The 23,722-nt window shown below is 35.8% G+C and overlaps 3 protein-coding genes across 12 annotated transcripts; all 3 read left to right on the plus strand.

Moving 5' to 3' along the window:
* Positions 1-9,112: 9,112 nt before the first annotated feature.
* LOC112288961 (uncharacterized) lies at positions 9,113-12,557 on the plus strand. The gene is made up of 4 exons (XM_024533758.3): positions 9,113-10,535; positions 10,762-11,070; positions 11,327-11,539; positions 11,823-12,557. The coding sequence occupies exons 1-4, from the start codon at positions 10,503-10,505 to the stop codon at positions 12,243-12,245; spliced, it is 978 nt and encodes a 325-aa protein (XP_024389526.1). The 5' UTR covers positions 9,113-10,502; the 3' UTR covers positions 12,246-12,557.
* LOC112288960 (uncharacterized protein At4g19900-like) lies at positions 12,458-14,576 on the plus strand. Of its 4 annotated transcripts, XM_090254227.1 has the most exons (3): positions 12,492-12,631; positions 12,885-13,158; positions 13,318-14,576. In XM_090254227.1, the coding sequence occupies exons 1-3, from the start codon at positions 12,492-12,494 to the stop codon at positions 14,194-14,196; spliced, it is 1,293 nt and encodes a 430-aa protein (XP_090110353.1). In that variant the 3' UTR covers positions 14,197-14,576. The 4 variants fall into 4 exon arrangements, with proteins under 4 accessions (XP_090110354.1, XP_090110353.1, XP_024389522.1 ...); XM_090254228.1 differs by having other exon boundaries at positions 12,458-12,597; positions 12,885-14,576; XM_024533754.2 differs by having other exon boundaries at positions 12,885-14,576.
* A 2,776-nt stretch (positions 14,577-17,352) lies between these two features.
* LOC112288316 (uncharacterized) lies at positions 17,353-19,627 on the plus strand. Of its 7 annotated transcripts, none has more exons than XM_024532406.3 (3): positions 17,380-17,479; positions 17,816-17,877; positions 18,001-19,627. In XM_024532406.3, exon 3 carries the CDS (start codon positions 18,096-18,098, stop codon positions 19,398-19,400), a length of 1,305 nt encoding a protein of 434 aa, XP_024388174.1. In that variant the 5' UTR covers positions 17,380-17,479; positions 17,816-17,877; positions 18,001-18,095; the 3' UTR covers positions 19,401-19,627. The 7 variants fall into 7 exon arrangements, with proteins under 7 accessions (XP_024388173.1, XP_024388174.1, XP_024388175.1 ...); XM_024532408.3 differs by lacking the exon at positions 17,380-17,479 and adding an exon at positions 17,487-17,561; XM_090254229.1 differs by lacking the exon at positions 17,380-17,479 and adding an exon at positions 17,598-17,614.
* The last annotated feature ends 4,095 nt before the right edge of the window (positions 19,628-23,722 follow it).

A 23,722-nucleotide genomic window follows, 5' to 3' on the forward strand; every position in this document is an offset into this window, starting at 1 on the left:
TCTCCTGTACCTAAATTAATTGGTTGACATCGTGGAATTTCAAGAGTCTTTAGAATAATATTCTGCTCAATTCCAAAAAAATTTATAAAATCTAATAAATTAAAAGTTTTCAATTCCAGTTCCATAGTACTAACGTGATTAACATCTTGTCTATTCATCCAATATGCAATTATATGATCAGAATTGTCAATAACATCTGGAGGAACTAAGTACTCTCTCGGTTCCCTACATTGATATTTCATTCTAGTGTACTCAACAAATTGCCTTGTATCAGCATAAATTGGATCAAGTGCACCAATTTCTTCTTCTGTAGACTCATCTTCACAATCCGACGTGAATTCTAAATTGACAAATTGAGTTTTTTTGTGATATTGGATAGGGTATACTTGAAGCACAATTTTATCATTACCTTTTTTAATTGTTAATGTATCATGGCCCTAGTCATTTTGAGCTTTAGCTTGATACAACCACGGTTGCCTCAATAAAATTGGATATGAAAATATAGAGCTTTACAATCAAAAAACAATATAATCAATTTTATAAGTAAACTCTACAATTACAGTATCAATACTTCGTGAATTATCCACATGTTTAACTTGACTGGATTCAGCCATTCTCAAAACTACTGTAATAGGTAATAAGTGATCTAAACCCAACTCCTCTATTGTAGTGGCATTCATAAGATTTACACTAGATCCTCTGTCTACTTGTACTCCTAATAGTAATATTCCATCAATTGAGACATCAATCATTGGTGCTCCCAAATCGGGATTCAAACTTACTTCTCGGATTTCTTTATTTTGAGATCTGCGACAAATTAATGAGAAATTCAAGATAGTTTGGTACTCAAGTGCTACTGCCAATAGTTGCTTCATAGAGATCGTGGGCTGTATGGTGTCCGAATCTTTTAGAATAATATATGGTTCTGTATTAGTGGTAATTCTCAATGTTTGTTTCTTCTTCTCAGTCCTAGATACCAATGCAGATAAATTAATTTTCTCTATATTGGAAATTGATAAAGCTACTAAATTTGACGGAGCCTGTAAAATCGGTTCTTTCAACAGATAAGATTGTTCTCCCAATTGGACTAATATTAGTTCCTTGGAATTTATGCCTGTAAGAGGATCTTTCAATGGAAAGGATGTTTCTTGAAATTATGTAGAGAACAGAACAGCTTGAAATGGAACCGAAGCCTCCATAATCAATACCTCATTAGGGTGCACAATCAATTCAAATCTTATATTGAATAAAGAGCCTATGTCAGGACTTGGATTAGATGGCCCCGTAATTGGAGCTAATTGGCCCTTTACTTCAGGATCACCAAAATATTGAATTGGTCATTTTTTCTTTTGTTGACTTCTTGTAAAGACAGCTTGGACTACTTCTATCCGATGAACTGGTGAATCTTCAGGACCTTGATTTATCTCCTCCATTTTTTCTTAGCTTTGGATTTGTTGATCTCGATTATTGAAATTGAATAGAGCATTACATTGCTGATAAGTATGCCCCGATTGCTTGCAATTCCTACACACTAGCGCATAATCGTCACTTGCTCTAGGATTGGGACCTTCACTGGCATAATGACCAATCTATCTGCAACGAAAACAACAAAGTGGTCTTCTTGCACCTCCATCCGCCATATTGGATGTTTCCACCAGTATATACCTACTAGGCTTATTTTATATAGGGTTAGAAAATGATCTTGGTTGTCCTGTTGGTACGGAGGGTACTTGATTTGATGACACCGATGGAGCATATTGTTGATACCTCTGTTGCTCCTTTCCATAGTTCTGGGGGTTTGATGCAGACCTTTAATTAAAATTGGAACTTTGAAAGTTATTGAATGTTCAATTTTGTCGATTAGATCGATTTCTATTCTATCCATACATATTTTCCATTTGAACTTGATTGACTTTCCACTAAATCGATGGGATCATGGTTTGATTACTGAATTATCGTTGCCTTTGTAAATGCTAGCAGTTTTGGATAGGGTGCTTTCCTCCACAAAATGTATATTGAACACCCATTTGTGCGGATGATGGACATTCTATATCAAAATGACCTTATCCCTTACAATTATTACACCATACATTAGGTCGCGTATTAGGAGGCTTATGTCATTTTTCCTTATCTTTAGCCAAATTCACGGCCAATTCTTCCATCTTCTTTGTTAGATTTAATAACAAGGCTTCATTTGAATCTTTAATAGTCGCATTTGTGAACAACTCCGGTTGTTAATAGGTTGGCAATGTAAAATAAGATGTCATTGTTAATAGCGCTATCACTTAGAGTGGTGTACCATTAATTGGTTGTTGCAACATAACATTCTTCATGTTGGAGGCAGCCATTTGTGGATAATTACCCATTGACACATTTCTCGGTTGTATTTGTTGGCTTCCTAAACTTGGAATCATCATAGCCCCCATTGTTAATAATTGGTCATAATGACATTCTTCCCACACCTTTGCTCATGCCAATGATGTTTCTATCGTAGCTGATCGAGCCTCTTTTACAAACATTTTCAATTCTGGTAGATACAAACCATTGATTAATATCGATAATATAAACGCATCTGGCATTTGATTATTTGACCATTTACGAAGTATATCTACAACCCGGCCATAATAGGACTCTACTGATTCTCCCGCAAACATCCTACTATTCATAAAACTTTCTCGAAGTCGATCTTCAAATCCAATTGGTCTAAAATGGGTTAGGAAGGCATTTCTCAAGGCCTCCCAATTGAGAAATCTACCCACTGGTTGCCGATTATACCATTCAAAAGCTGTATCTTTTAAAGTTTTTAGTAACCATTTCAACCAAATGTCTTCAGTTCTACCATTATTAGCCACGCAATCTATCAAGAATTGAGATATATGATGATCAGGATCAGAGCTTGGCTAACCACTAAAAGTAGATAATGGTGCCACACTTGTAGTTCAGTCTCCTACTGCTCCCATTTGTACTGCAATTGGTACTTCTGGCACTCTCGAGGCCATTGATCTTATCACTGGTCTACTTACTATTTGAATTTGAATTTTTCTTCCTTTGATTTTACTTGGACCTACAAATCCTTTTTGTTGTTCCCGTAGGAGATTTCTTATGCGTAATCGCTCCTATCTTTCTTTTGCTTGTCAATTAATTCTTCAAGAATCATCTCCTTCATAATTATCACTCATAATCTTTCGTTCTTCTCATACAATCAATTTCTAACATTTCATATTGTTATCATTTCTCCGGCAGCAATGCCAAAATGTTGTTCTGGTTATATTCAAGCTTTAATATACCAAAGAAATTGAATTAATAGAGGTGGATTCGAACACGGAAAAAGATTGGTTCTATGAATTGGATCTATTAGTATCACAATTGATTGTACTCTAGCTATCTAAAATCAATTATCAAACTTCAAAACACCAAGGCTTACTACTTCCGTCTTAATTCAATACATAATCCATTCTATGACTATCAATTCAACAATACTTCCATCATCTTATCAGTTCATCTCCTACTTACTCTCTTTGCAGTTTATATATATTCAATTATTGATCTCCAGCTTACTTATTATATTCAGTTTCTCAATTCATCACACAGAATTTAATATCTTCACTTAATACAACACAATTCGATAATCTCAATTCTCAATGTCACAAATTTTCTCCAAAATAGTCAATTCAAAGTCAAATTCCACAATATTCTAATCACAGTTTCAACAATACTTCTCTCAATCACAATTCTTCATAAGTAAATAATAAAAGCAAAGAAAACAAAGAGGTAGCACCAAGCTTACCCTGGCTTAGGACTCTCATAGTCTGGCCCCGATCTCCCACTTTTCAACCTCTTTATCCTACCAAAAGATGGACCATCGGCTAGTAGATTCCAAAGGTTATGACCCTTTGAATTCTTAACCGTTTGTTCCACTAATATCCTACTGTTACTAACTAAACTGCCTAACTATATGTCTAATTTTCAAGGTTGTCAATAACCAACCAATAACTTACTACAAAATTTATTTACCTATTCTACAATAGCAAAAGATGATCGTTCTTTTGTGGCATGCATGAAAGTACTTGCACCTATCAATAAAGGTTTAGATGTAATAGGCTTATGTATTTCTACTTCTCTAATGTGATCTTAGATTATACTACTAGAAAAGTTAAGGTTACAAGAGATCTAATCTATTTGAAGGTTATATTTTTTTAACTATGATAAGCCTAAAATAATCAGATTGGAGGGAGATCTTATTATATCAAATACTACTAAGTTGTTATGATCTTTAATTATTACCTTTAAAAGAATAGTCTCATGGATAATATTTCCAAAAGATAATAAATGACCATCTATGACTTCTACATGTAAGAGTTTAATATTCTTGACTAAAGGTATTTTTTTTATTTTTGACAAAATCTTTGTCTACAAAATAAGTTGAGGCTCTTGAATTTAATAAGGCAAAGACTTTGTGATTTTTAGGTCCTAAACAAACATCTATTGTAAAATAAGATGAGGGGTCTGAAGACAAAATAGGACCTTTAGTAGGTATTGCATATGATTCCAGCTACACGATCCTTATTGTAGTTGGAAAAACTTATTTTCTAACACATTATCTTCTTTAGTAATTATGCTCCTTATTTTGTAATTGCATTATTTCTTTGGAAAATATTGAGTAGTGTATTTAGCTTCTTTACAATATAAATATAAACCCTCTTGGCAACATTAAGTCTTTTTTTGCTTTGTCAGGGATTTAAAATATATTATATCAATTTACATTAGTTCTAGCCTTGATAAAAGTATTTTAGAAAACTTGAGAGCTATCGCCATTACTTGACTTGTTTCTTCTAGCCAAGTCATTGTTCTTAACACCTTTCAAATAATCGATTGTTGCATGCAATGGCTTGAGCAATAAATTATTTTAAAGATTCTATTTTTGGCATTATTGATAATAAATCTTTGATACTATCTTTCAACTCATATTGAAATTGATTGATAAGTGCTTTGTTATTCTAGTCTATATCACAAGCAAGGCTTTAGAATTTAATAGCATATATGGTAGTTGATTGTAATCCTTGTCATAAAGATAAGAGTTTGATCTCTGCGACTTGTTCTAAATCACTTGCTCTAAATATGGCTATAAATACTTCTAAGAATGAATTTAAATGATAAAAAAGTCATGAATCGTTTTCTATTAAAGGTGCAAACTAAAAAAGAATACTTCCAAATAGAAATGTGCCTATAAAGCTGACTTGAGTGAATCCATCTCCATATTGGAAAGGGTGTAACTTTAAGTAGAACTTAACTTGTTGTAAAAACCTTCAAAATTTTGATCTTCTTCCATCAAACTTCTCGGGCATACTAATTCTTATCTCTTTTGAGCTTGTAAGAGCAAGACCTCTGAATTTGATTATGAAGCTAATTAACTTGTTTTCCTCAAATGTACAATTTTTTGATGTAGACTCTAGACTTCTTCCATAGGTATAGAAGTAGTGCTCCCATGATTGATGTTAATGATGCATGAGCTCAAAAAGATCCGCAATAGTTACAAATCTATTCTCACTTCCACTAGAAGTAGCATCTATAATCTTTCCTTCCATAAAAAACTCAAACAAATCCAAAAAGTTAAATTAAAGGAGGATAATTCATAACCTCTAATAAAAAATTTCACAAAGATGGATAATCAACTCTCTTAAAGAAAAATATTAGTATCAAAAAACATGATTTTTTGTTTAAAGGTGGATAGTGTTTAATCCTAAAAATATAATAATAGACGTTGAATAATCCATTCACTTCTAAAATAAGATAAAATTAGTATGTTAGCACTCTTGTCAAATTATCAAGGACATGAATCTTAAAGAAAGAAAATCCTCAACACATTCTTGTATCACGTAAGAGAACTAAAAAGTCACTCAAAAAGTGATGTAATATTAAACTAGAATGGCTATTGCCAAAAACAAGAAGAATAGAAAGTCTTGAAATAAGACTAAGGACTAGAAAGGTGTTGATATGAGTGAAGAAGGCTTCATTCTTGCCTCCATATATACTTTCTAACTAGAAGCTATGTGGTAATATTTTATAGGACCTCCAACATGTGTTGACTTTGCTAGCCATATGTCTTAACTTGCAAGGCAAGTTATTTATGTGTGTGCCACATAATTAACTTATTCTACAAGCTACTATACAAAGTTAATTTTTTCCACAAGCTATCAACACGTGGTTAACTTGTTGGCCAAGTTTCTATCCTACAAATACATCTAAAGTCAAAACTACATCTATGAAACTTCTAAGAAGCTTCTCTAAAAGACATTATGAATTTAATTTATATTTATATACTTCTACCTAATCATATAAGTAACTATTGGAATAAAATATATATATATATATATATATATATATATTTATATTCATGATATAAGATTAATTTAATCAAATTGTATAAAAAAGTGTGGATATTAGAGACTAAAGCTATTAAAATATAACAAAGAAAAGAATCCTTTCAACAAGTCCTATAACAATCGTGGCTATTGATGAAGTAAGATACATAATTTAGATTACATTTTCATCTAACTTAAATATTTTTTGATATAATATTTAATAAAAACATAGGCTATGCTTTTATATATCAAATTATGTTATATTTTGAGAAACTCAAAACCGGCTATACCAATAATGAAATTATAGATATAATACGACATAGATTTTAAAAAATAAAAATGGAGTTAGAAGCTACATTAATATCAATTGTATTTTCATGCAAAACTAAAGACTCCAAAGTGTTGAATTATATGATTAAATTTCATCCTAGAAAATTAGTTATTAATAAAAAATAATACTTATAGCATAACTCTTCTTTATGTTCAACTTGTAAAGAAAAAAGATAGCAACTAAATCAACCAAGGGATTCTCAATTTTTAATTTTTCATTTTTTTTAAATGTTTGTCTATGTCTTTGTACTTTGATCTTTGTTTTGGTTATGCAATAGCTATTCTTTTGAAATCATATATCTTACTAATTTTATTATCTTCTTTTTTAGTATACATATTTTGAATTTTAATGAATACACTTAGATTTATGTGTTGTATGTGTGTGTATATATATATATATATATATATATATATATATATAGGATTTTTATTTAGATTGTTAAAATTAATTTTTTTTTAAATTATCTTAATTTAATTGCGACAAATTTTCAGAAAACAGAAAATTATCAATTATTAGTATTTGATTTTTATAAATTTTTATAATCTAAATTTATCTTATAAAATTAATTTTTTATAAAAATAAATATATTTTTATATATCTTAAATTTTTATTATTTTAAAAAATTAAAAAAATTTAGATATTATATTTTGTGTTCTAAACAGTTTCACCATCAAAAACTTGTAATAAATATTTATATAAAACAAATATTTTGTTTAGAGTAAATATATCTAAGATAAAATCTATGTCTCTTTTGTATTAAAAATGTATTTTTGTGTTTTTTTCAAATCATAATTATATTACATTTAATATTATTTTAAATAACACTATTCAAATTTATAAATATGCTTCTATTAATCAAATAGATTTTTTGAAATACATTCATGTTAATTTTTAATATGATTTTATGTAAGCACACATACATTAAATTTGATTTAAGTCTTAGCATTAAATATATTTTATTACTAGAAAATATATATATATATATATATATATATATATATATATATAAAGAGAATTTTTAAACTTATTTATAAAAATAATTAAATTATTAAATTTATTTAATATTTAAGTTATATATTATCTTCTATAGGGGATTATAAAAATAAAAATCATAGATTCAAATCTAATACTAATCTCTAAGACATTTTAAATAATTCATGAAGTATAGTGGTTTAACTTAGAATCTTGTTGCTAGCCATTTTTTTGTACTTTTGAATTGAGTTCATTCTAAATTTTATTTGATCTACTTCCATATCTTATTTGTATAACTTATAAACCTTTTGTATCTTGAAATAACCATTAGGACAATTATCTATGTTTTGGTATAGTTTGATTTTTAGAACTTCTATTTCCTTCTTTTGAACAAAGTTATTCATTGAAATTGATCCACCAATTTGTTTATCAACAACAATTCTATCTAAGTATTACACAAAGCAATACTAACCTATGACAATACAATCAATCCAAAATTTTGATTATTTTACAACTAAACTTTAATAATTTTTTATATATTATGTATAAATATATTTTAAATAAATATATAATTTGAAAAAGTAAAGTATTGTAAAACTTATTTACTAAATAAATAAATAATTTAATATATAAAAATCTAAAATAAAAAACAAATAAAATTAGAGCCATATTTTCAAGAAACTATATTAAATAAAAATCTTTAAAACACACAACAATAACAATAAACAAAACCAAACAAAAAAAACAAATAAAAGTTCAAACTAAAAATACTTGCAAACTTACCTTATACTCATTTCAAAGAGCCTTCATATTAAAAATGTACATACAATGATTAAGATGATTGGATGATGTGAAAAACTCAATCTGAAGGATAAAACACAAAACAATGCCACACACCCAAGCCTTTAACCCATACACCAAACACAAAGAAAGACAACCTACTCAACCATAGTATTTCTTATATAAAACACCTCAATAGATAAACTAATGAGATAAACCAGAGGAGACAAAAACCATCTTTGATTGGTTGCATATCTCATTGTTTTCATCAAAAGTGAAGGAAAAGTAAAACAATAACTCAACTTTTGATCCATGAGAGATCGAAATTTGTGTATTGTTGCTACAAATTGCAAAGAGTAGTATTCCAAGATCCCTAGGCACACAATTATTCTGCTTATTATTCTGCAAATCAAACTTTTAAAAAACTTATCTAATGAACTAAGATTAAATTATTTCAAAAATTAAACTTTTACACCTTTTATTTTATTTCAGTGGCCAACTGCAAGGTTTCCAATTACAAAATAAATCTGCTTCCAACGGTGCAGAAATGTTCAACCTCAACTCTAGCTTGCAACCAAGTGTGGCACTTTGTGCCCCATGGCCCAGAGAATATCCCACATGTAAATCCATCATTGCTTTCCTCAATTCCTACACCTCTCTTGCATGTAGAATCAAGGGTCACAATGCTGTTTTCATAGGGACAATCTGCATGTTTGAGGCATCTTTGCATGTGTCCAAGTCCTGTGTCCATGCAATGACTGCTTCATTCTCAGCATTCCTGCTCATTTTGAGTGTTGCCTCTGTGTTTTGAGGGTGCATTTTTTCTTCTGAATGTTTGTGGGTTCATCTGTGGATGGTTTTTGGCTTCGAGGAGAGTTGTTACTTGGGCCGGTCGGTGGTCATGGTTTGTAGTGAGTTGGTCGTTTGAAAGTGTGGTTTTATAGGAGGGAGTTCAATTGGGGATCGGCGTTTGTTTCGTGTTTGATTGTTGGGAGCTGGTGTGTATTTTTTTGTGGCTCTGCTTGTGGTGGAGTTGTGACGATTCGAGAGGCTCTGCCCTAATTTTGCTCCGCTCTCTGACCCTCGTCTGTGGTCAGTGAATTTGTCGAGAAAAATTCAGCTGTTCTTACAATTTTTGTGTTTTTGTTTTCCAGGGTGTTTGATTCCTTCGAATCCCAACCGCTGACTCTGAAGAGCTGATCCATCTTTATTTTTTCTGTCAAGTTGGCTTTAAGGCTCATTTCTTTACTGCATGTGATGCCTGATTGAGGTCCACACCTAGTTTTGGACTTTGTTTGGGTGGCGCTGTTGTGTACTACAGATTGGGAGAGTCTTCATTTTTAAATTGCGGGGGATAGAGTTTATGGTATCGGGCTGGTCTACTTTGGGGTGTCGAAAAGGTTGTTGGGTGAACTCTTGTTTCTTCCCTCGCTGGTGCTCTTGGTTCGGTCATTAAAAAATTGGCTGTCTGGGGTTTACCTGAATCCGAAGATTGAAGGACTCTTCGGTGTTGTTGGAAAGATTTTCAAATCCCTGGAGCGGAAAACGTAGTGACATTGTATTTTGTGCGTACTTGTGAATAGTATTAATCTAGAACTTCTTGCACGCCTTTGTTCATGCAAGTGTCTCCTTCCTATTTCATCTTAGGGAGATAGTTGTGAGCATGAATGCTTCTGATTCCGTCCACTCCCCAGCTATCTTTAGTTCATTTATTTTTCCCTTCATAGTTTTAAAGTCCTAAGGCCCAAGACGGGTGTGAGAATATTGGCTCTATAACAAACCCCCATGTTTAGTTGCTGTACCAGTATTGCCTTCGGATTGCATTTTTTCCGTTCTATTTGATGCATTGCCCTTGGGAGCTGGGAATGGTCAGTGCCGGTGAATCACACATGAATTCTGGATGGCAAACAAGACTACCAAGGTCTGTTTGAGGATATTGGATTCCCTGTGAAGCGCGGGTGGCGCAATCGGTGTTATATTTTCCTTCCCTTTCTCAAGATGGGCTGTGCTACATGTGTGGATGAGCAAGACTAGGCTGGCTCAGCGGCACGGCAATCATGGTGGTTGCCAGTTCGAAAGCTTCAGCTCAGGCATGTTGATTCTACAGAGAATAGTTTCATATGTCAATGTACAGAGTATGTTTATCATAGACGAGTTTTGTAAAGTTAAGGCAGGGGTCTCTCTTGGATCATTGCTAACGCAGAGAATTACTTTTCAAGAAAAAAAGGCGAAGTATCTACAAGGAAAGCTTGGCATCCTGAGTGCTAATGGTATTTTCTGCAAGACCTAATTGCATAGCTTTCTCGTATACTGCAGAATGTTTTTGCGGACTTGCTGGATTCGCTCATTTTAGATGTGGCATCTGAAGCACACAGAGCTACTCGTCTGGGCTTTGACTATCGGCTGAAGGGCGAGGAGGCAGATGCAGCGCGCACCTGCGCTAGTGTCCGAGCTGCCTTGGGCGATGTCGACTCTGCTGCCTCCGAGAACAGTGGCAAGTACACTGTGGATGTATTCGAACAGACACATCCCAGCATTGCTCAAGAGATGTTCGATTGTATGAATTGTGGGCGTCTTATTGTCGCTGGTCGCTTTGCTCCTCATCTTGAGAAATGTATGGGAAAGGTGAGCATTTGATCCCATGTAACATTTATCATTCCGATGAATGTATTTTTAGAGAATTGTTTAGAAAAATCTTACAGCTATTGAGACCCAACGTACACATGGGGTTTAGTAGAAGCACAAAGAAAGGCGTTCCTTGTGATACTAGCTCTCTTTTGGAGTCTACTAATGCTGCAGCGTATGTGCCAACCGATGGCAGTCATAATTGGCCTAGGGATTGTTTATCTTGTGATCATTATCTCGATATTTCTGACAACAGGGTCGGAAGACACGGGTGAAGTCAAGCTCTAGTGTGAATGGTAGTCAGTCCCGGCGAGGTCGGGTAGCTGCAGCGACTTCCAAAAACATAACCGACAATTCTGCTGGTCATAACCCATTCTCAAGTAAGCCACTCGTGCGAGGTGCTGCTCATGAATCTCAGGATAGTGCCCCAGAAGTTAACGGAACTTCAATAACTGGGGGCTCATCTGAGGTTGATAAGTATTTCCTTAACGATATTTCTTCTTAGCCTTGCTTTAATTCAACGGTGAGACATAGGTTGAAATATAATTTCGTTTTCAATTCCTTCTTCCTGCATCCTATAATTTCTGGATCACAATTTTCGTATTGAGTATACTTTCTCAGTTAAGGATTTTGGATTTATGCTTCGGTCATGCCCCTTCTGAGTTATCGTTAGCATCAAAGGTTAGCGTTTATGAATTCAGGGTATTCCACGTCCGGATGTTGACACTGATTGTTGTTTTCGGAATTTTTAGGACGTTGTTCCAGGGTCGTCTCATCCTGGGAAAGCAAGAACCAAAAAGAGCTCCTTCAAATTACAGTGGGTGAATCCAGCTGCAAGCCTGTTTAATGGCCTTGTAGACAGAGAAGGTTCTGCATTTGACACTACTCCGGGATCCCAGCTTGGTCTTGTAGCTGGCATGGCAGTATCTGTGGACCCTGAAGCTCCAGTTGCAAACTTCAGATCGATGGGATCCGCTCGTACAAGCTCCATCAAGGGACGGAAAGGCAACGAGAAGAAGAGGAACATTGGGCAAGTTTTGGCGGGGTCTGCCAGCATGGCCAATGGAGTTAATGGAAACGGGGATTTGGATACGTGGTCGAGAGCTGTGGATATTAGAATTGAAAATTCAGATGCCTCTCTAATGCCTCCATTGTGGAGTCCTTCCTGGGGTTAATGTTTGTAGCTAATCTTACGGAACATGATGTGTCTCTGTCTACGAGCAGTCTCTGCTTCAACTACATGGAGCCTGTGAAGGTTGCTCAGGGAAAACAAAATTCGGAATCCTCTATTGATTTGCGAGTGAGCTTGCAAACCTGAGATTGCTCCCTTCTGCAGAGATTGCTACACTAAGGATTGCAACACTGGCATCGAGAGATCCTATCGTAGGCAAAAGTAGGTGAAAATTTGAACAGTAAGGACTATGAACACATATGAAGAGTGTATAAACTATGTGCCTGAAAGAAATGTTCCCCGAAGTTTGCATATACAGAGCAGTACATTGCCCGAGGGTCATCCACATGCCAGAGGTTTGGAATGCTTCACAGCGCCTGCCATCTTACAGTTGAGGCAATTTTTTTGTGTTGTGGTATCCCTGATCTTTACTTCACCGTTCTTAGGCATCTGAACCGTCTTTGATGATATTATTTGATGTTTTGCTTCTTTTTTCTGTCTCAGGATTAACAAGTCTTCTCACTCCATGAAGTTAGGAAGCCTAAGTGATGACAAGCTCAAAGTATAAGTATATTCAAGGACAACATCAATGAAGTATTAGCACCAGCAGTATGTGAATATGACGTATTGAATGTTACTGCAGGGAAAGGAGTATCCACACTGCATACCAAGAACCCTTGCAGCTCTTCCGCTTCAACACCATGAACTTCCCTTGGCGAGAATCTTTGACAGCAGTGCACGAGAACGAATATCCGGATGTTCTGCGGGAGCCTCGAGCTCGAGCACGCGCGCTGCAGGCTGGGCAAGGCGTGGATTCGGTGAACTCCAACCTGGAGATTTTGCTAGATCCCAACGAGCCCGACTTCATGCACATACCTACTCAACCGATGAACATGGACAAGACTGACTCTTTGCAGGTGAGTTTGAGGAAAATGACCACCTTCGAACGGAAGAGTTGGTTGAGAGATAACTGGGACAACTTCCAAATTCTGAAACTGCATAACCGTTCCGATCAGTTCGAAGACCGAATGCGGCGATTTCTTTGTGGTGAAAGTGACAATGTTATGAACTCACAGACTCGCCGGTTGTTGATGGCGTCGAATTCGTCATCTGAATCCAACGTCACTGATGACACCTTGATGCCGGTTGAGGCCATGAACAATATTGATGAGCAGAGAATATGTCAAAAGGAGGGGAACGATGAAAAGGGCAACTTCTGTACTAAACGCTTCTTCATAACATGGATGTCACCTGTAAGTTCTTTCGGTCCCCGAGAGCGACTTGGTCTGCAAAGCATCTTTAAGTGGCACCCACATGCCTGTGTTGTGATACTTTCGAGGACAATGGATTCTGACGAAGGTCAAATTATTCTGGAGCCGTTTATCGAGAGAGGTTACAGAATCATGGCCGTGACACCCAACGTTATTTCTCTCTTCGAGAACTTACCTGCAGCGGAATGGTTTAAACAACAACGAGATGGAACTGGTGATCCTGGCTGCATCAACTTCATGCAAAACATGTCCAACATCATGCGTCTTACGGTGCTTTACAAATACGGGGGTATCTACCTTGACAGTGACGTGATTGTCCTGAAATCTTTTGACGGGCTCAGGAATGTCGTTGGAGCGCAGAGCAGGAGCATTGCAGTTGGAGAATGGACCAGACTCAACAACGCCGTGCTGGTGTTCGATAGAGAACATCCAGTGGTGTACGAGTTTCTTCGTGAGTTTGTGGCCACTTTTGATGGCAGCAAATGGGGATGGAATGGGCCTTACCTTGTAACCAGAGTGCTGCAGAAGGTGAAAGAACAGCAATGGCAGAATTGCTCCTCTGTCTCAGTCCTACCATTGGAAGCTTTCTACCCCCTCAACTGGGTCGACATTGTTGCTTTTTTTCATGCCCATTCCGAGCATGATCAGAGGTGGCAGGTAGTTCATCAACCTAGATTTATTTGAAATGCAATTAAAATCTGCGTAAACTGTTCATTCAATATGGAGAATGTTTCAATTTTTGCACAAACTAATGAGTTGGTATAGTACTATTCACATTTAAGCAGTGAACTGCGTGTAGCAACAATGTAGCACCAATGTAGTGAAGGAAGGGTGTTCTTCAATATCAATACAGGCAACCAGGTATTCTTCAATCATTTTAGAGCTAATGAATCGACTCTCATGAACGTACTCTGCATTATTATTTGAACTATTTTGAACGAGTGTAGTATTTGGTAGTGTGCAATAGGAGATCAATGTTGTCAAATCAGGTTTTAGGCTCAGAAACTGAGGTTTGTATTATTAAAAACTGCCAATGAAGCTTTGAGTTTAGTTACTCTTTTCAAGATGTTTTTCCAATTATTCTTTAATTAGTAATGTTGTAAAAGTACAACAACAATGATCACATTCTTTTATTATGATACTTAAAAAAATTATTTTGAATTTTCACATCTGACATTCATTGTTTTATGTGGTTTTAATATAAGCTACTCATATCAATGATAGTTTTCAAATTACACCACTTAATTCAAAATTATTTCAATCAAAGGACAAGAAGGGAGAAGAGAGACCAAGGGGTTAAAATTCAATTCAAATATTAAAAAGATATCATGATATTGGTTTCTTTACTACCAAAGTCTTCTGTAAATGTTTTTTATAACATATTTTCTATAATGAAACAAGATAGTCTAAATTAGTTGAAAAATCCGCTTGATTGTTAAAATATTTTAAAAAATGATCCTCTAATTTTTTGTTGCATTTGAAAGTCCCAGCCACTTAATTTTATAAACTTTTTCATAACATCTTTAACTTATATGCTAACTTATATGTTCCAAAGCAGTGATTTTTTTATCACCAATGTAATATATATTCTTCTATCTATGTAGTAAATAATTTGGTAATTTCAAATTCCAAAGTATTTTTCTAAACATTTTTTTTATTTAGTTAAAAATGGCTAATATATATTAATTTTATTTTTCGTAAATTTCCATTAATAGATCAATCTTACTTATAATATAAAAAATATTAACTAATAATAACTCTATATTTAAAATCATTGTTGTTATGTATTACCAATTGTTAAAATCATTCTATAATATAATTAAATGTTCTTCAAAACTTGACACATTGATTTTGATCCAAAATATCTTTCATTTTTCAATAAAACCTTAATTTTTCTTTCATTTATCTTTGGCGTTGAGTCCAAACGTTTTCAATTCTATATTGCATTTTTGATATAGTACCAATATCTTAAACATAACTATTATAATGCTTCAAAAAACTTAAAGATCTTTGTGAAATTTTTTTGATTAAAAATCCTAAATTATTGATTTATACTTGAAGAATGATTCTAAAAACTAATTTATTATATATGATTGACAAATATTCAAACCTTTGAATTTTAATCACAAAATCAAAATAATATATTAATTTTATATTATATTTTTTAAATATAAATTAATATAAAACTTATTAAATGTGATATAATAGAACACATATAAGCATGATTTACAAAATAAGATTAAGTATTCATATTTTTTATATTAATGTTTAAAAAATAATTTAGAAATTAAAAGAATAATATTATTCAAAAATATTCTCCAAATAGTTTTTAAATTTTAGTTTCCCCACATTCTCCTTTGACTTCTTTCAATCCAAATCTTCTTATTTCTAATTTTTCAACAAATACTTCTAATCCAAAGTTTAATTTTGAAATCTATATATAAAAGAAAAATTAAATCATAACAACAAATATGAATTACATAGATTTTAACTTCACTCCAATATGTATGCTAATCAAATAATTTTTAGAATCATTCCTTATACTACATCCTATCAAATATTTAAATGTATAATCATTGCTTCAACTAAATTACAACAATGCATTATAATGTATAAGATATTCATATGCAACAACATATGAGTCAATTTTTTACATAAATAGTAATATAAAACTTAGGCTACAACAACATTAATAAGCCCAAGGCAAGGCCAAGCAAAAACAAATAAACAAACAAACCTTGAACTTTACATTGGGCCAACCAAAAACAAACAAGCAAACAAACAAATAAACAATTAATACTCATTCATATAGCAAATAATATATAAAAGTAATACAAACTCCAAGAAATACTCAACATAGAGCCTTGTACATCAATTAGCTAATAACTCAAGGAAAAACCTTAAATCCTATAAACTCAAGCTTGGATAGATGCAAATTCTAATTGATAAATTACTCTACATAAGTCACACAACAATTGATCCAACTCGGCCACATAAACTTATTGATATTGTCAACTCAAACTACAACATCAATTGGGCCTTGAGAATAGATAATATTATAGAATAGTTCCACTCACTCTATAATCCATACAATCTACCACACCCTCAATGCAATAGACCATTCTTTAATCTAAGCATGTTAGATATCTAAGTACTTTCTAGAGAAGCATGTAAAGCATAGAAATTTCTATCATGTACTCTAGCCACAACATTACTTGCACAAAAGAGAACAATGTCACGACATGTAAATACAAATAGAAGTGAAAAAGACATAGAGCTTTTAATAAGCACAAGGCAAGGCCAAGCAAGGTTCTCTATACTTGGAATTGGACCAATTGGTCATGACGAGGATGAAAATTATACCTTTGATACCTCTCTCATCTATGTGCTATTAGTTTTTTTTGGCTTTTTTGGCTTTTTTATTTATTTATTTAATTCAATTCAATATAATTTGACCACCTCAACTTTCTCTAGAATCACTCTTTAATTTAGAAGAATGTTAAATAGATAAAGGTTTTTAGTAAATTAACCTATTTTTGATGAAGAATATGGTAATCATGATGAATATAATTAGTTTTTATTGATTTTGGATTCAGTAGAGGAGATATGAATACAGAGGTCATTATTCTAATGGGTGTTGATAGACCAATAAAAATGGTGAGATGTACACTGTATTCATCCAAAAACCGACAAGGCTTGCCTACGCCTGTGATAACATCTAGCAAACAATGTGATGGGGCCACTTGCTTTGCATGTCAATGAATTCACGGTGCCCATCATCCCATGTTCCAAGTGGAAACTAGCGATAGGGCAGCGAATCATGCCAGGGTGGGCTCTTTGTAGTTCTTCGTCTAAGCTGTGTCGGATTCGGTGACCTTGATCGAAGATGAGTCTCGAAGACTGAGAGTGTAACCGCGTGTTTGGGGGAGGCGAGGGCGTTTTGGAGGAGTCGCTTTTTTTTAGACACGTATGCTTCTCGGCCATCGTGTTGTTACTAGACTGGTGTTGAGATGAAGCTGATTTTGATTTTGTAGAACACCAATCTACAGGTGTATTAAACAAGTTTGAGCTCTGTTTTTTGTTGCGTTCGTTGGATTAAATGGTGATTCTTACTGCAGGAGCTATTTTGCCTGTTTCACGTGGAGTTTTTGTGTTCACGTGACAGTTACTTCAGATGGAATGAACTCAACTTAGTTTGTGTCTCGCTTAGTCCTTCTATTATGTGCATAAAATCTTAGTCGAATTGTTCTGCGCTTTGACTATACTCATCCACTACCTGTGCATTCGGAATGTGGAAATGTAGGTTTATGGATCAAAGGACAATAGCCTAGGCTCTCTTCATCCACTCGATTTCGACAGTGCATTGTATACTTGAAACCTTTCTGTGCTGTAATCTCACTAAACGCGTCAACAGGCTGCGGAAGTGGTTCATTTGGCTAAACATTGCTAGAGGTGGAACCTGACCGATTTCTTTGGAATTGTGTGCAGCTTGCGTCTCCTCAAATTTGAAGTTTCATCTTGCCAAGCGACAGAGGCCCGAATCTTGAAACTTACCTGCAGACACCATCGCAAAAGAAGCGTCCATGGGAATGGACGAGACTGTCGATATTAGCCCAGTGACCGGCTTGCCACATTGGGAAATTATTCCAAGCGATATGCCCAGTGCCATTAAGCGGATCAAGGCTGCATTGCGTGAGCGCATCAAAGCTTCTGGTCGCACAGTGGAGGAGGTCATCCTTGAGATTGAGGAATTTCTGAGAGCCGAAGTGGAAGGTATTAAGGCCACCAAATCTCGTGGGGAGGAGGTTTGGCCTATCATCGACTTTGCCGACATCGAGAACGGAACGGTGAGCGAGGAAGCCAAACGCAAAATCCATCGGCGCGGCTGTCTCATGATACGCGGCCACTTTGACCGTGCGCAAGCAGAAAAGTGGGACTCCGATGCAGTCAGTTACGTTGATTTCAATCAATTCTTTCAAAAGTACTCTGGTCCAGCAGACGATTTCTTCGGCAGCCTTGAGATGTCAAAGCCGGAGATTTATCCGATATACTGGTCTCGCACACAAATGGAGGCTCGTCAGCACCCCCGAATGGCGACGGCACAGAAATTCCTAAACTCGCTGTGGAAGATTGAGTCGGAAGGAAAAACCTGGTTCGATCCAAACCAGCAGAGTCTTTACCCAGACCGCCTGCGTCGTCGCCCGCCAGGAACCAACTCCAAAGGCTTGGGCACGCACCTAGACCCTGGAACCTTAGATTTGTGGATGACAGAAGGATACCAGCAATATTTTCGACATCTCTTCTCGGGAGATTTTGCTTCCTACGACCCTTGGGATCCCGCCTACCGAACAGAAGCCGCAGTATTCCCTGGTTCGACAATGTGCTCGGCTTTTCGGACATTCCAAGGGTGGACCGCGCTCAGTGAAATGCGCAACGATTCGGGTGTGTTGCACACCATACCCATCCCGAAGGCCATGGCCTATTTAATGCTCCGCCCTTTGATGAACGACGTAGAGGGAGTCGACATGTGCGGAGTAAGCCTGAATTGTGCATTTCCTGTTCATAGAAAATGGCACTCCGTTTTGCTGGAAGCAAGCTCCGCCATCCCCAGCGTTCAACCCGGGGATTCGGTTTGGTGGCATTGTGACATGATTCATTCTGTCGCACCGGTCGAGAAACAACAAGGTTGGGGCAATGTAGTGTACATTCCCGCCGCACCTTGGTGTCGGAAAAACGCGACGTATGTCGAAGCGGTGTGCAAAGCATTCTTGGCTGGCAGCAGCCCTCCCGACTTCCCAGCGGAGAATTACGAGGCCAACTGGAACAACCGATTCAGAGAAGAGGATCTCAATGACATTGGTCGACAAAGCTTGGGCCTTCGCACCTAGATTTGACTCATGTGCGCAAGCCAAATCAGTTGAAGCATTTTGAAAATGAATGCTGACATGTGTTGAACTATGCAAAAGATGAGAATGTAATGTATAGATACAGAATATATTCACAGTAACATCCGAGTCTTGTAGAGTACAGTGGTCCCATGGCACTCGTTCCTATAAACTGCCTCAAGAAAAAAACTCAATTACTTTTTTGTGTATACAATCGACCAGTCATTGCATTTCGAGAGTGTCTCTAGCTATGGAGAAATCCCGAACCACATGCCGCACTTGCAGACTAGAGCCTCATGTCTCAGCCATGTTTGTAATGAAGTTGCCCGCGGCATCCTTGTTTCGCGCACTAGACCTGCGATGTCTCCAATCGTTCACTTTACACAATCTCACTTGAAATTTTACCATGTCCACAGCTTAAGGTCACCCACCACGACATGCTGTTCTCTAGCCTGAGTCACTCAGCTGATCTAATTCTGAAATCCTCAAAACTCGGCTTAACTGAATACATGCAACGAAAATCTGTGGAAACATCCACACTCTGGACCTCAGATCTTTGATTTAATTGACTGAGCTCTCTAATTGCTTCCGATATGAAGAATTAGCGGGCCATGTAGGTATGCATGCGCCCCGAGATGTGAACGGAGCGAAAAGCCAATGGCACTGGATATCGAACTAGATAACTCGCTCTCATTGGCCATTGGTTTTTCATCGTAATTCGTGACTGCCATTCCTCCTATTTTTTCAGGCCTTGTAATCAGGTTTTTGCAACCAACAGCAATTGTTCCTTTCTATTGTGAGCACAGTCCTCTATTCATCGTGAAGCAAGAGCTATGGCATCCATCGTCTTGTGTAGTGATGAAGGGAGCCTGTTAAAGTAAATGGATGATAAGTTAGAAGATAAAAGATATTATCTTAGATAAGTTGTTAACGGTGAAAGGGCAGCAAAAAGATGAAAGAAAGTTACCAAAGTGGCGGCTAGGTTAAGAAGAATCTAGGGTTTAGTTGGATGAAAGTAAGATGAACACTAGCCAAAATAGATGTAAACTCTACCTATAAGTAAAAGATGTTAGAAGTGAGAGGCATCTCATTCCATACTTCTCTTGTGTCTAATCTTGCTGTTTTTTACCTACTTGTGTCTTGCTTGTGTTTTTTCAATAGGTTATGGGCCCAAACACACTTTGTTGTGCTATTCAAGTAAGTTGAAGTCATTTACTCGTTGTTGTTCTTGTGTGGAATAGATCTTATGGTGTTTGCTGATGTTATGGATTGTATGATCTAATCTTGTGTTTTGACTTGTGAAGGTTCTAATTTGGACCTTATAGATCTCTAATATCAGTTTGAAGGTTCTTAACTCCTAGGATTGAGTGATTAAGACCTTATACAAAGACCTTAATAGTGTCTTTGGTGTTATGAGTGGAAGAACTTGATGGTGAGGTTGATTGGAATTCACATACTTATTAGAAGCTTCAAAAGTTGATTTGAGAGTGTTTGGAGTGAAGAAACATTCATTTGTTTACAAGAGGGCATTCTGAGATTTTGCTAGTCCAAAATTATTTTGGTGATTTTAAGCACATAGAGACTCTTTTTCTTGATATTTTTTGATAGACCTCTTCTGAGACATGGCTTCAAGTGAAGGTGAAGGTTTGAGAGTGATTGAGAAGTTTAAAGGTAACAATTTCTACCATTGGAAGATCAAAATGAAGCTTTTGTTGGCGTCTTTGGACCTTTGGGACATTATAGATGAAAGTGAAGAGCCTCCAAGCATGCATGTTGATGCTAAAGAAAGGAAAGACTTCACAAGATGTGAAAAGAAGGCTTTTGGCATGATTGCCACCAATTTGAATGAAGCCAACTTTTCTCACATCATCTCTTGCAAAGAACTAGCAGAAGCATGGAAGATTATTTGTAATATATATGAAAGCAAGAACTTATCCAATATCATCTTCACAAGGAGGAAATTCTTTACTTGCAAGATGGAAGAAGGTGAAGACCTCATTACTCATGTCAAGAAGGTAAAGGCCCTTGCTAATCAACTTGCAATTGTTGACAAGCCTTTAGAAGAGAGTGATATTATCATGACCTTGCTTATGAGCCTTCTCGAGTCCTACAGATACCTTATTGTAGCATTGGAGTCCATCAAGCTAAAAGAACTAACAATGAATTATGTGACGGCAAGACTTACCCATGAAATAACTAAGAGGAAAGAAAAAGAGCTTCAAAGTGAAGATTCGGCTCTCTTTTCAAGACAAGACAACGAGAGTTATTTTAACCAATGTGGCAATGTGAGAATTTGCTTCATTTGTAGAAAACCAGGTCACTTTGCTCGAAATTGCTACAAGACTAAGAAAGGAGATAGAGAAAGTGTAAACAATGCTCGTGATGAATATGGAGGTGATGATTATGCATTCATGGCAAATGAAGGCACTTCCATGGCTGCCATGTCCAAGTGGATCATTGATTCTGGTGCCACCAAATACATGATTCCATATAAGTGTTCATTTGACACTTATGAAGAGATTTCAACAACAAATATCCTCATGGGATACAATGGCATAGTACAAGCTATTGGAATGGGCTTTGTTGCTATAAAGATAGTTGTGAAAGGCCAAACCAAGATGATCAGATTGAAGGACGTCTTACATGTGCCAAAGATGAAGAAAAACCTCTTCTTGGTGAGTAAACTTGTTTCACATGGTTGTAAAGTGCAATTTGATAAGAATGGATGTTTTGTGAGGACATTGGAAGGAGATCATATTATAAAGGGCTTTAGAGATGGTAATTTCTACTTCATCAAGTGTAAGAAGGTGAATGGACTTGAAGTGGCGATATTTGCTGAATTTCCTCAAGATCAAGACAAGTTTGGCATTTGGCATCAACACCTTGGTCATTTGAATGCCAAGAGCATGAAGGAGCTCCAATCCATGGTAAGTGGCTTAGATCTTGGTCATATAAGCCACAATGCTATGACACTTAGTTGTGAAGGTTATATTCAAAGCAATCAACAAAGGGCTTCATTTTCAAGTCGAATTTCAACACATGCAACCAAGTTATTGGAAATTGTCCATTCTGATGTTTGTGGACCTATGAAGATACCATCAATAGGAGGTGTAAGGTATTTTGTCACATTCATCGGTGATTTTTCAAAGAAAGTGTGGATTTTCATCCTCAAAGCAAAGAGTGAGTGTTTCACAAGGTTTAAGGAGTTTAAGGCACTTGTGGAGAAGCAATGTGAATGTAAAATCAAGGTATTGCGTACGAACAATGGAGGTGAGTATATGTCAAAGCAATTCAATGATTTCTTGAAGATGCATGGTATTGCAAGACAAACCTCCACTCCTTACACTCTACAACAAAATAGAATTGCTGAAAGAGCCAATCGGACCATTGTGGAGATGGCAAGGAGTATGCTTCATGCACAACACCTTGGACATGAGTTTTGGACGGAAGTAGTGGTGAATGCAATGTATACAAGAAATAAGTGTCCTACAAGTGCACTTACATCAATGATGCCGGAAGAAGCTTGAAGTGGGAGAAAATCTTATGTTTCTCACATCAGGACCTTTGGATGCATAACATATGCAAAGATATTAGATTGTATGAGATCAAAATTCGATGCAAAAGGTACAAATTGTGTGTTTGTTGGATATTGTGAAGGTACAAAGGCTTATAGGCTCACGTGTTTGGAGACTAAAAAGATCATCAAAAGTCATGATGTTGAGTTTTTGGAGCACAAGAATGCTTATGAGCATTTGGAGATGTGTTCAAATGGGAGTAATGATGTGTTTGTAGACACGTCCTTAAATTCAGGAAAGAAGGAAGAAGACAAAGATAATGATGGTTGTAAACGTAGAAATAAAGATGAAGAAGCAAAGAATGTGGACAATAAGGCCTCTACAATTGCTAAGACCAACAATGAAGATCATGAAGATGTTGATGATGATGGTGATGAGGATTATGAACCTTGGAGTGAGAAAAGACTATCTTCAAAAGAAAAGAAGGTTGGAAGTGACCATGGAGTGTAAAAAGTTGAATCTTCTTCAAATGAAAGGAGATATCCTTTGAGAGATAGAAAACAACGTGGTAAATGGTGGAAGGACCACATTTTTCCTCAAGTAAGTGAAGAACATGCCAATGTTGCACTTCTTGCTAATCCGTTGAGTTTAAGTGATGCAATGAAGTCCACGGATGCTATGAAGTAGGAAAATACTATGGAAGAAGAGTAGAAATCACTCATAGACGATAGAATATGGAAAGTGACTCAATTTCCATGAAATCAAGTTTCAATTGATTGTAAGTGGGTGTTTAAAACAAAGAGGGATGCA

This window comes from Physcomitrium patens, chromosome 11, assembly GCF_059467195.1.
Source record: "Physcomitrium patens ecotype Gransden chromosome 11, ASM5946719v1, whole genome shotgun sequence".
Lineage (NCBI taxonomy): Eukaryota > Viridiplantae > Streptophyta > Bryopsida > Funariales > Funariaceae > Physcomitrium > Physcomitrium patens.

What these genes read in the sequence shown, in the direction of transcription:
- LOC112288961 (XM_024533758.3), top strand. Translation starts at nt 10,503, where the DNA reads ATGGTGGTTGCCAGTTCGAAAGCTTCAGCTCAG. An exon ending in GTTCGAAAGCTTCAGCTCAG is followed by an intron (nt 10,536 to 10,761) that starts GCATGTTGATTC and finishes CGTATACTGCAG; the next exon opens with AATGTTTTTGCGGACTTGCT. An exon ending in TAACTGGGGGCTCATCTGAG is followed by an intron (nt 11,540 to 11,822) that starts GTTGATAAGTAT and finishes CGGAATTTTTAG; the next exon opens with GACGTTGTTCCAGGGTCGTC.
- LOC112288316 (XM_024532405.3), top strand. Translation starts at nt 18,096, where the DNA reads ATGGGAATGGACGAGACTGTCGATATTAGCCCAGTGACCGGCTTGCCA.
- LOC112288960 (XM_024533754.2), top strand. Translation starts at nt 12,492, where the DNA reads ATGAACACATATGAAGAGTGTATAAACTATGTGCCTGAAAGAAATGTT. An exon ending in ACAGCGCCTGCCATCTTACA is followed by an intron (nt 12,632 to 12,884) that starts GTTGAGGCAATT and finishes ATGTTACTGCAG; the next exon opens with GGAAAGGAGTATCCACACTG.